The sequence below is a fragment of the Budorcas taxicolor genome, chromosome 9 (genome assembly GCF_023091745.1).
Source record: "Budorcas taxicolor isolate Tak-1 chromosome 9, Takin1.1, whole genome shotgun sequence".
Lineage (NCBI taxonomy): Eukaryota > Metazoa > Chordata > Mammalia > Artiodactyla > Bovidae > Budorcas > Budorcas taxicolor.
Window position 1 is genome coordinate 11686810 of NC_068918.1, and position 14970 is coordinate 11701779.

At 37.5% G+C, this 14970-nt stretch overlaps 1 protein-coding gene across 1 annotated transcript in view; it reads left to right on the top strand.

Annotated features, from left to right (window-relative positions):
• Positions 1-14545, top strand: part of BCKDHB (branched chain keto acid dehydrogenase E1 subunit beta) — a 268268-nt gene extending 253723 nt beyond the window's left edge. Inside the window, exon 10 of the mRNA XM_052645765.1 lies at positions 14399-14545. Coding sequence (XP_052501725.1) covers positions 14399-14539 — 141 coding nt within the window. The 3' untranslated portion in view covers positions 14540-14545. The remainder of the gene's footprint in view (positions 1-14398) is intronic.
• The last annotated feature ends 425 nt before the right edge of the window (positions 14546-14970 follow it).

Here is a 14970-nt window from a genome sequence, read left to right on the forward strand (position 1 = left end):
AGCACTGGACCACCAGAGAAGTCCAAATGCATGAATTAAAAAAAAAATCAATATCAAAGTCCCCAAAGCACCTTGAAAATCTGTACTTGAACTGAATTTGAAAAGTGATCTGTGTGACAATAGCAAGGAATAGTGTTAGAAAGTAGTCAGTTTGGGGCCTTCCCTGATGGTCCAGTGGTTAGGGTGCTGAGCTTCCACTGCAGGAGACATGGGTTCGAGCCCCAGTCAGGGAGCTAAGATCTTATATCCTTCATGCCATGCGACTCGGCCAAAAGGAAAAAAAAAAGTTTTGGAATGGCGGTGGGCCTGTGTATGTCTGCACCGGGCTGGAAGGGAAATGAGGATAAAGAAGAATAAGCTCTGGGGAGCCAGGAAAAGCTTCGAACCTAGGGAGGGACCCGATTTCAGTGGCAGCAGTGTGGCATCTGGTGGGTGAGTAAGAAGGTTCCATTTGAATCGCTGAGGAGTGAAAATCTCCACACCCCACTTATTGGATTGTTGATTTTTCTGTCTCTTCTGTGACTAGGCTTCTTGACACCCCAGAGTGAGACAGAATAGAAGTGAAAACTGGAAGGGTTGGCTTAGCCGATGTTTACAGATGCCTACTCTGTGTCGCACAGTGCACCTCTGTGTCTGTGGGCTGTAAAAGTCAGCATTCAGGGTGCTTTGCGGTGGTGGTTTTGCCAGCATAAAAGGTTTCACATCTTAAAGATTTAGCCATGATGCTTGAGCCCGTGAAGACAAATAATTATCTCCTTACATAGGAGTGGGTTGTATGTAACTTCATAAATGTGATCAATTTAGGTAATTACCTTGCACCGTAATAATTGTGTGTCTGGAGACAACCGCAGATAAGAAACAGAACTGTTGAAATGTGTGCTTCTTTTCCGAAACTTCCAAGAGCTGCTTGGAAGCCTGCGTTGTTTTCTTGCTCCCGGTGTTGCTTTTGACACGGCATATGCTCTCTGGAAATCTGATTTTCTTCTCCTGGCTAGACCTGCACACATAACCCACTCTGTAATGTGCTGAGATTACTTATGCCATAGATTTGACCGTGTTTTAAAATGGAACTGGAGTGTAATGGCTGACTTCACTATTTTTTGCATTTATTTACAAAGCTGCATTCTGGGGAAATAATTCAGTCAGCAAAGATACTGTTTTAGCATCAAGAGTGGTCATTTCAGACTCGAAACTAGTTCGTGTTGCTGTCTCCACAGAAAAGGAAGCTGTGTGTGTGTGTTTGTTTCTCAGAATATTAGTGTTCAGGGCTGTTGCTTATTGATAGGATCAGAGTGGTTGCCATAGCAATCGAACAGCCTCTGCAGGGAGTGTGGTCATGGCCTTACTTCCGGTATCCCACCCAGTTTGGAGGGAGCCCCTCTGAAAAGAATTTCCTTTCATGGAAATTGCGTTACTGAAATAAAAAGAGTTGAATTTCTGTAGCTCAGATGTGTCCATAGGTTTGTGGTGCACACTCACTGTGATAAAAAGAAAAGCATTTATTAGTTGTGTGAATGCAGAAACGAGACCTAGAGGGACACAGCAAATGGTAAACCGCTTGTGATGAAGGAGGACCTCATTGTTTTGCCTCTTGTGTTTTACCCACGTTAACTGTTAAGAAGCAAGTGTTCTTTTAAAAACGTTTTTTTTAAAAAGCATTTATAACGAACACAGAACATGGGATTTTCTTCAGGAATGAACTTCAATCTATTGCGTTCCCTAAATAGGCTCTCAAACATCCAAAGCCACCTTTCCTCTTTTTCACGTGAGCTGCAGAACTGGAAAGCCATTTCAGCAAGATGCTGATCAGATGCTTTTATCAGTATTTGGGGTTTCTGGCATTTCCGTGAGTGTTCTCAGGTAGAAGAAACTCACGGCATGTCGCAATCTGCCCAAGCTGTGCTGGGTGAAACAAGTGACTTAATACTCACATATAATCCTCATATAACTGCAATAGAAACCAGCAATCATTGGGTCTGCCTCCGAAATTGCTCGCAGGGCAGATTGATGTATGAACACTATATTTACAGGACCAAAACCCCACCACATTTGCTCTGCAGCTGTGTTTAACGGTTATCAGTTTGGCACGCGGCATGATTGTTTTGGAGCAAGAATAGACGCTTCAGATTTCCTTTTGGCAGTTCTGGAGTCCCTGAAATACCTACTGCTGAAGTGAATCATACGAACTTAATTAGATTTGCTACATCATTAGCATTTGAGGAAACCTGAGGAAAATCCTTGTGGGTTGGTGATTTGCAAGGTCACATAGAAGCGCACTAATTGAAAACGATGACATTCTAATGTAGCATAACCCGGGTATATTCTCCACATAAATCATTTTTTAATCCAGCTGTCAAAGTGATACTTTCCCAGGGATGCCCAGATTGCTTGTCTCAGACCACGGGGACCTCTCCACTTCCACACAGGAGATGGACCCCTCTGCACACGGCCAGCTCCACTTGAGGACACGTATTATGTGTGTATGACAAGCTTCACACCTAGAGTGAGAGCTCCCGGCTATTTAATCAACATCCAGGGCGAGCTATGTGGACTGTGCCAATTAGCACTAATCGAAGCTGGCAGACCCCATACCACGTTTACATTTACATTTTAACTTGAAGATGAACTTCATTGCAATGTCTGGCCTGTTGTTGTCACTGGAGGAAAATAATTTACTTTTCTTCTCAACAGACATTTCTTTAAATGCTCCAGAAACTTTCTTCTGTAGTTTTAGAGTTGTACAAAGTGACTTAATCGTGGAGAAGAGCCATAAAGTATTTACTGTGAGGAGAGGATTACATTTCATAGTCCAGCTTAAGTCTAGGATACAATTTGTAGCCTATGTTTACTGAAACGATTTTCGCAATCTATCAAGAAGCCGTCGCATTCTTTATCCAATGACTTAGTTACCTTAAGTTCATCTAGACACTGTCAGTGGTAAGGAAATAAATGAAAGCAAGCAAATTTAATTTCCTGGTGAAGCACTTCAATGATACGTGTATTTTTATTTTTTGAAACTTTTAAAAGAAGAAACTTTAGACATATAGCCTACGGTGGACTGAACATTCAGTTTTTCCTAAGAATGTAGGACCAGCTTCAGAACCCCAAAGTGGCAGCTTGTGCCCTAAACTCAAGCAAGCTGCTGACAATTAACTAGCAACAAGTTCCAGTCTGGTCCCCACTGCCCCTCAGTGTCTCCCCAGTGAATCTCTAAAACGTTCAAAACATATACATCTGAGCTTGTCTTCCTGTAACTCTAAGAGATCCATCTATTTCACATCACCCCCCACCCCCACAAAGGCCCTAAACTGCTAAGCTTTTTATTAAAATTGAAAAAAAATTCTTGATCAGATTTGACATAAACAAGCCAACAATTCCACCCGTTTCTGTTTCCCAGGTATAATGGTAGCACTGGCTACACGTTTTCCTTGTATGCAAGCAAGACTCTCTTGCCCACTTTTAAAGTCTTTGGCAGCTGCACCCAAGGGTAACCACGCCAGCTGGTTCAAATACCACCAGAGCTTGCACGCACTTACGTGACCCTGTTTACCTCACTCAACCTTCGCCAGCCTTAGCGCCTCACTTGCTCCTGCCACCTAGATTGTTGAAAGGATTACATAATTACACTTATTATTAAAGAATATCTCTTGGTTTCTATTTCGTGAGTCTCTGGGCTTTCCTGTGCTCTGCCCACACGTTAGCATGCTCCTCTTCCTGACTAAGAGGACGTGTCGACAAACTGCGTGTCTTCCCTGCAGCCTCCATGTTGCTTCTTAGGATATCCATCATGTGTTGACCAAAGATGAAATTACTTGTTTGTGTGTGTGTGTGCTTGCGTGCATTGTTATCTGTGCTATGAGACAAATACGGGCTCTGCTGTGATCTCTGAGGGATCAGTGCTGTGTGCTTTAGCGGGCTGCCTAGTTGAGGGACCTGACTGAAGTTTTATACAGCTCAGATTCAAATAAGGAGATTAAAAAATAGGAAGTAAATGCTCTGGTTATATTCCAGATAAAACATGTGAACATCGCCTCTTTATAGGAAATGTATAAATGTAGTTCATCAAAAATGCATTAGTGAACAGTGTCTCTGGGCATTTCTAATATTAAATTTTTGCGCTTAACTCTAAAAGTAACCAGAAGCAGGTCTCCGGTACTAACTACACCTTCACTGTTGTATCTGTGGTTTAATCAGGCTCATTAGAAATTTGTCCACTCTGAGCATGCAATACAGATTTTGTGAGAATCAGCATACAGTTTATACAAAATTTGAAGTAGAAAAGAAGGGCATGTGTATTATCCCCCTAATTCTCAAATAGCTCTGGATTCTTGAAATTTTAACTGTATGCAAATGCATAGACTTTCAACCAGGAAAACTTCTTTGTAAGAAATATTAATCAACTTTAAAGGTAGAAAGATACATATGTAAACACAGTAAATAGGAAAATATATTTTGGATTCTGTATGATATTTTTATTGGTTGCAGGCCATAATTACAATGGCTAGATTTACTTTATGAATAGATTAAACTCATCAGTTAGCAAAAGTTATCTGCATATCAATAATGAGCGCTCTTACAAGTCTTTTTCTTTACTCAGGTCAGAGACTCCTTCCCAAAACTTGTTTGCTTGGTTAATTTATTCAATTACTAAAGCTTGAGAATGCTACTACAACTGGGATCCAATTAACAAGTTTGGGAAGAAATCTCCCTAATAATTGATGGTAGCCTAAAACATTTGTTTCTGTGCTTTTCTTATTAAAATCGCAGTGATCTGGTAAACAGAATTAAACTGCTGAAAAATAGCTTGCTCTGATTTATTCATTCAGCAAAACCAACCTTAAAGGCTGTGTTGCTATGACACCTAAGATTAACTTTAAAAAAAAAAACGTAGGTTTAATTTCAGTGGAAACATTGACACATCTCTTTTGGCATTATGTAGATAAAGTTGATTTTCCCCTTTTCCTTAACTTTTTCTTTACATTTAGCAAGTTGTTTTGGCATTCTTTTAAACATAAACTAAAACATACACTAGAAATGTAACATGAAGAATAAGAAAAAGCAGTAAAGAAGAATGCATTATAACAAAAGAGTATCATTTGTAAGATAGCAAATATTTTAGAACCCCCTCCTTTTTATTTTAAATCCAGCTTCTTAAACTTTTTAGAAAGATGGTGCCAATCAGGCAGAAATCACTCTATTTTAGTAGTTTCGTTTTATAATTACTGTTGAAACTTAAAAAACAAGTTGCAAAATTGGGACACTCAGAAATTTTCTGAGTGCAGGTTCGATCTCCCAGATTTGAAAAGAATATATTTTCTACGTCATGAAACAAAAGAATCATCAGGTCACTTTAGCCAGAATTGATTTCTGCCTGCCGAGCACCATTTGGTGGAGTGAGAATGCTATACAAAGAATTTTGTTGCAAAACAAGCAGAAAAATCAAATGCTTTGTAGGATCATCAAAAGTTGCTTTACAAGAGCAATTTAAATTTCCTAGTGCCAAGTAAAGCAAAAGTCCTACCTTACAGAGGGCGGTTTGTTCATGAGATGACCCAGTGCTGCCGGTCGCTTATGTTTATCATTATGCATTCACATTCTAGGGAAATTCCACTTTCAAACTTTGCTGCTGTGTGGATGCTTTCTTCTATAGGAAGAATTTTGAACTATAAAATTTGAGAAGCTTTAGCGTCTGTGGAAACTTGAGAGCATTCCCCTTTTTTTTTTTTCCTCTCTCTATTGAATGTAAAGTGTTTTAACAAAAGCGGTGTAGCCACAGTACATAGTAAATGTCCAAATTTGCCCATAGTATATCTCAAAAGAATTTAGACTTCTAACTTTTTAAACCTCAGAACATCATTGAAGATGGATTGCAGCAAATCAATAGACTGTGTTGCAGGAAGATTTAATGAAGAAATTATTATAAATGGTGAGGCTGCTTTAGGTCATAGTTTAAGAGTATATCTGGGGGAAAGTTTGAAAACAGAACCAAACCAAAGTGGTTTGGATGGGATGCTAAGTTTTACCTTTGTGATTGCTAATTTAGTGTTTATGAAAGATTAAAAGGAGTTAATATTTGTGAAATATTGGGCCAAAATGAGCACTGTGTACTTTTTAAAAAAGTGAGTTCAGATAAGATTATAAATTATAGAAAGTTTTCACTTGCTTTCACTTCTTTCCTATTTTAAAATAGTGAAATTTACAAAAGTATCATTTGGAGGGAAAAAAGGCAGTTTCTATTATATAACAAATTATTGATTTTAATGTTGTTTTTTAAAATTTGCTTGACCTCAGGTTCTACAATAATATAGAGTTAATGTGCTGAGATTCATAGATAACTTTATATTAACATTTTTATATTCTAATAGAGCTATTGAATTTGAACCATGAATCATTTCTATATATATCTTAATATCATTCAACCTTGTGTTAGGTAGCTAGACTGTATCCAGTTTAAATCAGAAATTATATTTCTAACTTCAGAAAAGAAGCTTCCATTTGAAAAATGGAGTTTGAATTTCAGTGAATATCCTAATTTAGAATTCAGTTCCATTCTTTGTTATTATTAAAGTCAGCAGACATTGAAGGTGTTCTAATAAAGTTAATAGAGATCTTAGCTTTTCATATAGTCAAGGTTGTGATTTTAAATGAAAGCTTTGCTAAAATAATTGGGATTGAGTGTAATGTTTTAGGTGCTATAGAAATGTGGATGAAATTATATTATTCATATACTGTCTTATTGAGTTATATTCGTTCAACTGTGTTTTAGAAGTGAGAGACATCATATCAACCAGTGTTTGTTGAATACATCTCATGTGCATAGTATTAGAAAAGTAAAATAAAAAGCTGTATTAATGGGAAGCACCCTGTTAGTTTGGAGATAGATTAGGGACTCAGCTGTCTGTGAAGAATAAATTTCACAGGTCTATGTCATAGGTCTCTACAGAAAATTGGTATAGACGTAAAATGTATATTTTAAGCTCCGTTTTAAAAATGTGATACCTTCTGTTTAAACCATTAACTTAAATGAAACCTACTTCATTTTGCATTAGTAAAGTTGTATTTATTTAATCCAGTAGTGAAATTAATTTGCAGTTGCTGGCATAGTACCTTCACAGGTTTCTGTGACTCATTTGTCATTCAAGACACCAGCATCATTTTTTTCTCTGCTGCTGAAACTGTTTTGACTATGGGCACATTTTCATGGTAGATTAAATCTACATTTATTAATAACAAATATTCTCTGATAGTTTTTGGAAGCCAGATGATGTCTCACCTTACATAAATAACTAGAACTAATCAACCTAAAACCAACATGTAAGTCTCTAAGTTCATGGACTTCCAAGCTATCAAATATGCCTCATTTTGGTATATTAATTTAGTTTTTCTCATATTTTTTTAGTTTAACTCTTGTCCTGCTCATTATGATCCCTAGACAATGTATTGCATTTAGAAGAAAGTATCCTTAATTTAATTTCAAATAACCATTGAGAAAATTGATTTTTAAATGACTTTCAGGTCCAGGTTACATCACATAAACATTATTGCTAATAATAACTAACAGGGACTAAATGATAGTGGAATTTAGGTTTAAAACTTCACAAAACACTTAAAGCTATTTCTTAATGTTTTCCCCTCTAGAAGAAATGATAACTCTGTGATCTATATGTCTTGTTCAGTACTTACCACATGTATAGCTTATTTTACCCTCACCCCAACCCGCTCTTAGAAACAAAATATGTTCTCCTAGTTTAAATGTGTTATGATGACAAAATGTTTATGTGATGTAACCTGGACCTTAAAGTCGTTTAAAAATCAATTTTCTCCATGGTTACTTGGAATTAAATTGTGGAATAATGCTTCTCATTGTTCCAAGGAAGACCATGATATCCAGATTTATAAGGTAACCCTGTAGGCAGTGTACTTTGACTTTGATATGTTTCTCATTGCAGTGACCTGCTTGTCTACCTTTCCATTAAATGTTTAGGAAAATTAATTGGATAGTTTTTCAGGAAAGTGAAAGGAACTCTTCATCCTGTAATCAGCTGTAAGAAAGTAGAAACACGTATGCAAGACCTAAATTTTTCTTATCACACTTTGAACTTCACAACTTTCCAGCTCAAGATACTATGTAGTCTTATACAGTGGGCCATATCCAGCTTTCTGTCATTAGAAGGACTGGATAAAAAGTATTGTAAAGTTGCTTTTACAAAGAAACGTGAGGCTGAAATTGCATTGAAGTAAAAAAACCAAAAGCCAAACGACTGCTTTAAAAATGAATCAAATGATGTTATATGGTCTTTATTCTTCACTGTTTTTTGGAGTGTTCGTGCCTTGGTTACTCACTTATCTGTTGGGCACATTTTCACATGGAACCTTCCAGTGCCTGACTGACAGGCTCCTTTTCTACAGTAATGCTTGGAAATTGCGTTCTTTTGCGGGGTGCGGGGGGATTTTTCAACCATTTCCAGAGTTTCTGACTTAATCTGTCATCTGGCCACACTTAATCTGTCCTTCTAGGCCCAGGAACTGACAGGGTGTAGGCTCCCTGCTCCCCACCAGGAGGCAGCACCAGATCCTGTCTTTCATTGGGTGCAGCCTGGCTCCTTCAGTAACCTCAGTGGTCCCCACCCTCCTTCCTCATAGCGCACTGAAACTTGTTTTGGTATTTTGTTGCATTTTTTAAGGCTTAGTAAGTGTCCAATAAATGGTAGCTCTCGGTCACTGAGCTATGATGGATATTACATCTCAATCTATTTGACGGTTCTGTGTACCCGAATCTTTATCTTTGATGATGATTTGGGCTATTTCTGATACCTTATGTTTATTATTGCTCGAAAATTTTTAAGAGGAGAACAAAACCTAGCAATTATTAGGTCCATTGTACTTCAAAAACAAACTCACAGAAAAAGAGATCAGATTTGTGGTTACCAGGGGCAGGAGATGGGGGAGGGAGAATTGAATGAAGATGGTCAAAAGACACAAACTTCCAGTTTTAAAATAATTAAGTACTAGGGATGCCATGACCAATATGATAAATATAACTATGAATAACACTGCGATTTGTTATACATGAAAGCTGTTAAGAATTAATCCGAAGAGTTCTCTCACAGGGAAAAGATTTTTTTTTTTTCTATTTTGTCAAGTTTGTGTCTAGATGAGATGATGGATATTCACTAAACTTACTGGGATAATCATTTCATGATGTACGTAAGTCAAATCACTCTGCAGTACACCTTAAGCTTATACAGTGCTGTATGTCTGTCATATCTCAGTAAAACTAGAAGGAGAAAAAAACAAACAAAAACCCTACAATTACTGAGCACTGTGCTGTGTCAGGCGTGCAAAGCAGGTACTTCTCAGGCTGCTGCCCGAGCTAGGGAGGCAAAGAGGCAAGGCAATAGTAGAGTATAAAAACGATAGGGACAGAATTTTTAATGCTTTTGCTGTTGAGTAAACAGAGCCTTGGAAAGATTAAATCCTAGTAGAACAACGATTCCCTTCGGATAGAGTTCCAAATTACATGCTGTATCAATTATATTATACAGCCTTGCCATGAAAACAACAAAAAGGTTTGTTGGGAGTGACCACAGCTACAGTGCGAAATGTTGAGACTGATTTCAGTGCTGTAACTGCTGCGACACAGTGACAGGAGAATTTATGGCTGGATGTCCGTAAAACTTGCATGGGGAAGTGAGGTTAACGTTGAGACATTTTGAGCGATCCCATGAAACCCGTAACATGTATGTATTTACGTGCACATATACTAACATATAATCTGTATTATATTTATGAAAAATATATGAATAAATGTAGTATTCAATTTTTTGTGTGATGAGGACTGTTAATTAAGATCTACTCTCTTAGCAACTTGCAAAGGTGCAATACAGTGTTAATATAGTTACTATTAAGTACATTTAATTTTAAAACCTATCAATATTTTGTCTTGACAACCATGAATCCTATTTTATTAATTTTTATTTGCCTTAAAAATTTACAGGATCTCTGCCCTCTGCAGTTCTGCAAAATACTTAAATTTTTATTTTGTTTTGGTATAGAAGATAGGCAGATAAAGAAATGCCCTTGCCTGCAGCTATGACTTTTATGATTTGGAACTGTTATTTCACATGGTTTGCTTCCTTTTCTGGTTATAACATGCATAGCAACCCAGATGGCTTGTATGTAAATAATTTGAGTTCTGCTTTTCTAAATCATTTAGGATAGCCTAGGAGTTTTCTGATGCCCAGGACCATGTGTTTATTGCTCTGTGTATTACCTTCACGCTTATGCTTATGTGTGCTGTTAGCTTTCTCACGTGTCTTAACCTCTGCCTTCCTTTTATGTATGAGACAAGTTTCTTAGACTGAATTTAACCTTCCCAAGGCTCTGTTGTGAGCCTTTAATCCCAGCCTACCTCCTGTTTTATTTATTCATTTGCTTCCTGTTGTTGCTTTTCTCAGTAGTTGTGCCTCAACATTCGCAGAATGAAGGTGGTCAGGCTGGAGTCTTGTCCTGGCTCTGTATGAGCTCTGCAGCCTTGGGCAGCTTCCTTCACCTAGCTTGCTCATCTGTGAAATGGATGATCATACCTACCTCATAGGTGTGTTGAAATGTTTAAATGAGATAGGATAGAACTCATTTACATCAGAAGTACTTGTTACCATTGTCATGGTTAACATATTTTGGAAAGAAAATTTTCATACTTACAGAAAGACATATTCAGAAGTAAATTCAAATACCACGTACTGGAGTTTCATGCAAGGGTCTTCTGGAAGAAATATCTGTTTTTCTCAAAGCATCTGAGTATTTATGTGAAAGCACATCCCACAAGCGCAGTATGTGGAAGTGTTAACCACCTGATAACATTAGGGTTTGCTTTCAATCCTTTTCGCTGGATCCAAGGTGAAACTTTGGATCATGAATAGCTGGAGGAAAGTTTCCCTTGGCACCTGCCTGGGTTCTCTTCTGTTCCCCTGGTTACCTGTTCCACTGTGATCTGCTTTGGAACCTCACCATCCCATCTGTCATTGTTCCATGTCACTTGAGCCAGTCCACATACAGGCTCTCCAGGAAGAGAGACCAGAAACTGGTGCTTCTCATCTTAGCCCCAGTGATGGAAACGACCTGTAATCCTCTCGACAGCCCCGCGAGTTAGGTAATTATTCATTCCTAATATTATGCGGATTGCTATTTTGGAATCAAAAAATCATTACAATTTGAAAAGTATGAGTGTAATAATGGAAAAGAAGAATATGATGAATCTAGAGTATCTTGAAAATTCAGAGCTTATGGTTGCTATAGTTACGGTGTCATAATGTATTTAATGAAAAGAGATATACTTTGTGTGGGATTAATCTGGCCCATTGGTCTACAGATCTGCCAGTGAGTTTCAAATATTCTTTTTCTGTGTTTGTGTGTATAGCTTCAATGTGGAAAATAAACTGAGCTTGGAAAAGGATGCTTATTTTGATCGTTGACCAGAAAAACATAGAGTCACATATAAATCATTTGTATATGAACCAGTTCAGTGGGAAGTAACTGTAAAGCAGCTTGACCCAAACATCTTATTTCCAATTGCTTTAAAAGGAAATTTTAATACAAGTCTGTAGAAGAGATTTGCCTCTTTAATGCACTTTAGTTAGCAATGCTTTAAAATTTCATACTGTTTTCATCAGTTAAGATACATCTTTATAAAGGTGGCACTAGTGGTAAAGAATCCTCTTGCCAGTGCAGGAGATATGAGAGACATGGGTTTGATCCCTGGGTCGGGAAGGTCCCCTGGAACAGGGCATGGCAACCCACTCCAGTATTCTTGCCTGGAGACTCCCATGGACAGAGGAGCATGGTGGGCTACCGTCCATGGGGTCACAAAGACTTGGACACGACTGAAGTGATTTAGCACACACACACACACACACACACCCCTTTATAAAACTGAATCATATATTTTTGAATTATCTTCTGCGATTTTTTATAATATATATTATATATTTATATATAGTACTTTATAATCATTTAATTCCACATACCTAACAGTAATTGTTTCCAAATTAAGAAAGTGCTATGTGTAAAATCACAAATTTGTGTAACATAAAATGGGAACTTTTATTCTCATAAAATGATTCTTCTTTTTACTCTTTTGTATCAGTGCCAGTTAATTACAAAAGTAATCACTCAGTTGCTAAATTGTGTCTGACTCTGCAACCCTGTGGACTGTAGCCCGGCAGGCACCTCTGTTCATGGGATTTCTTAGACAAGAATACTTGGAGTGGATTCCCCTTCCCTTCTCCAGGGGATCTTCCTGACCCAAGGATCAAACCTGTGTCTCCTGCGTGGCATGTGGATTCTTTACCACTGTGCCCCCTGGAAAGCCCACAGAAGTAATACCGTGTCATGAAAGCTTCAGCAGTACGTATAATGTACACATGGAGTCTGCTGTCCCCTCCTTGTCACTCCTAACCTCCAAGGGTGACCACTGTTGACAGTTGAAGGGTGACCTCACAGACCTTTTTCTATGCCCCTGAAAACATGTAGATGTCTTCCTATAGAGTGATTCTTACATTCCTGCAGAATTAGATGCATTGTTAATTGAAAAAAAAAGTTTGATAATGTTGGTCTTTCTGCTAAAAGGAGTGGTTTTCATGAACACTGGAGCATCATTTTATCATAAACCAGCTTTCCAGGGAACTAGTTTGAAAGAATAATATTTTATAACAGGTGTAAAATCAAGGGCATTTAAGTGAAATCCTTTGCCTTGGCTTTTCTGTATTTTGCAGTACCCATGGATAAGTTTGTTTATGAAGAATGTAGTATTCAGGGGAGGTAGAAAAACAGCTCATGTCAACTAAAGTAATAAACTGAGTTAGTCCCAAGTTGACAATTAAATGCCTTTAAAATTACTTATTTCAGTCAAGAAGCAGTCTACCCAGTCTGTCATCTCTTTTGAGCTTATTAGTAGTGGAATTTCTTAGGTGACTCTTCAAACCCTATGTCTGCAACGTTCTCAAGTTATTGATGAGGATTTTCTGTTGGAAAAAGCCAACACGATTTGTTGTTTGATGCTTTTTCTTTTTAATGTATTATTTTTTTTTTTAAAGCAAAAACATTTTGTATTGGGGTATAGCCGATTAACAAGTTGGGACATTTTCAGGTGAACAGTGAAGGGACTCAGCCATACATATACATGTATCCATTCTCCCCAGACCCCCTCCCGTCCAGGCAGGCACATAACATTGAGCAGAGTTCCATGTGCTGTACAATAGAGCTGTGTTCCTTCTCCATTTAAAATATACCGGTGTGTACATAACCTTCCCAAAGTCCTTAAGTATCCTTTTCTCCCTGGCAACCATGAGTTCATTTTCTGTCTGTGAGTCTCTTTCTGTTTTGTAAGTTCATTTGTATCAATTCTTTTTAGATTCCACATATAAGCAATGTCATATGATGGTGTTTTAACACCTGGTCGCAGTGGTTTTGGGGTGCAGGGAGAGTGTAAGGGAGCTGACTCTTTCTGCCTGGATGCCCTTGTCACTGGAAGAAATATATACAGAAGATAGGGACAGCGCATCAGCACTACTACATTCAAAGGTTTCTGCTCAAGTGAAAATGTAAAAATACAGTTAGTGAAATAGAAGAAAATGTGGACCTTTTCAAAGCATTTTTGACACAAGCCAATGTAGAAAGTGGATACGTAAAAACCAAAGGTTTGATTTCAGGTAATAGCTGTGAATGGTAACTTCATTTTCCTAAGAATAGTCTAATCATGTATCTCTTTTTAGTGTTTTTTTAACTCTCTAAAAATTTTATTTTTAAGTTTGGATTTGTCACTTGAATAATTTTTTTTTTCTTGATGATAACTTTCTACAGGTTTCCTGTGATTGAGCTCTTACATTTTTTTTTTAGTTAATTAATTTACTTTTTTATTGGCGTGCACTACAGTCCATAGGGTTGCAAAGAGTTGGACATGATTGAAGCAACTTGGCACACACACATACTTATGAAAGTAACACATGTTTATGGTATATAAAATTTGAAAAATGCACGAAACAGGAGAGACACATACCATCATTCATTTCAAGCTGCAGAGTTTACTGTGAGCATTTGTCATGATTTTGTCATACATTACATTTATATTTGTAGAATGACCTGTTAGGTGTAATCACATTTTGTCTTAAGCAACAGATATGTATGTAGGCATAAAATGCACATACATATATGAAAACATATCTTCAGTAAAACTTGGATAAGGCTAAGCATACTGTGTGTTACTTTCTTTTTTCACCTGTTTTTTTTTTCGCATTATAAGATACATAACTATTTTAATGCCATTGTATTTGGAAGTGAAATGTTTCATTTCTGTGAATGGGAAGTTCTTGAAGTCAACCATCTGGATTCTTCTCTGCAGGAAGAATGTTTCCTGAACCTGGAAGCTCCTATATCAAGGGTGTGTGGGTACGACACACCGTTCCCTCACATTTTTGAACCGTTCTACATCCCAGACAAGTGGAAGTGCTATGATGCCCTTCGAAAAATGATCAACTATTGACCACGGGTAAGTCTGCCATGTGTTTTAAGGAAGCTAGTGAGCGCCCCTGACATTAATGTCCGGTTGACCAAGAAACAGCTGTCATCAGTGTGTGTCTTTTCATAAACGGCAACTTCCAGAACAAAGTATGGATTTCAGGAAAAAAAATTAACGTACGATACTATGTTTATGTTTAATAGAAACATATCGAGTATATGCATTATCTGATTTCTAGAAAACAGATACATTCATGTTACCACTGAATAATTATGGGATGCACATGCCATCTGCCATGACTCTAAATACACCTTACCTCGTTTTTCCGACTTTTACCATCATTTCTGTATATTTTTATCAGCAATTTAAACCATTTGTGAATAGAGGTAATTTCTGTTATATAAAGATAACTTTAAGCACCATTCGTTTGGACCCCAGCTGTTTAAACTATATGG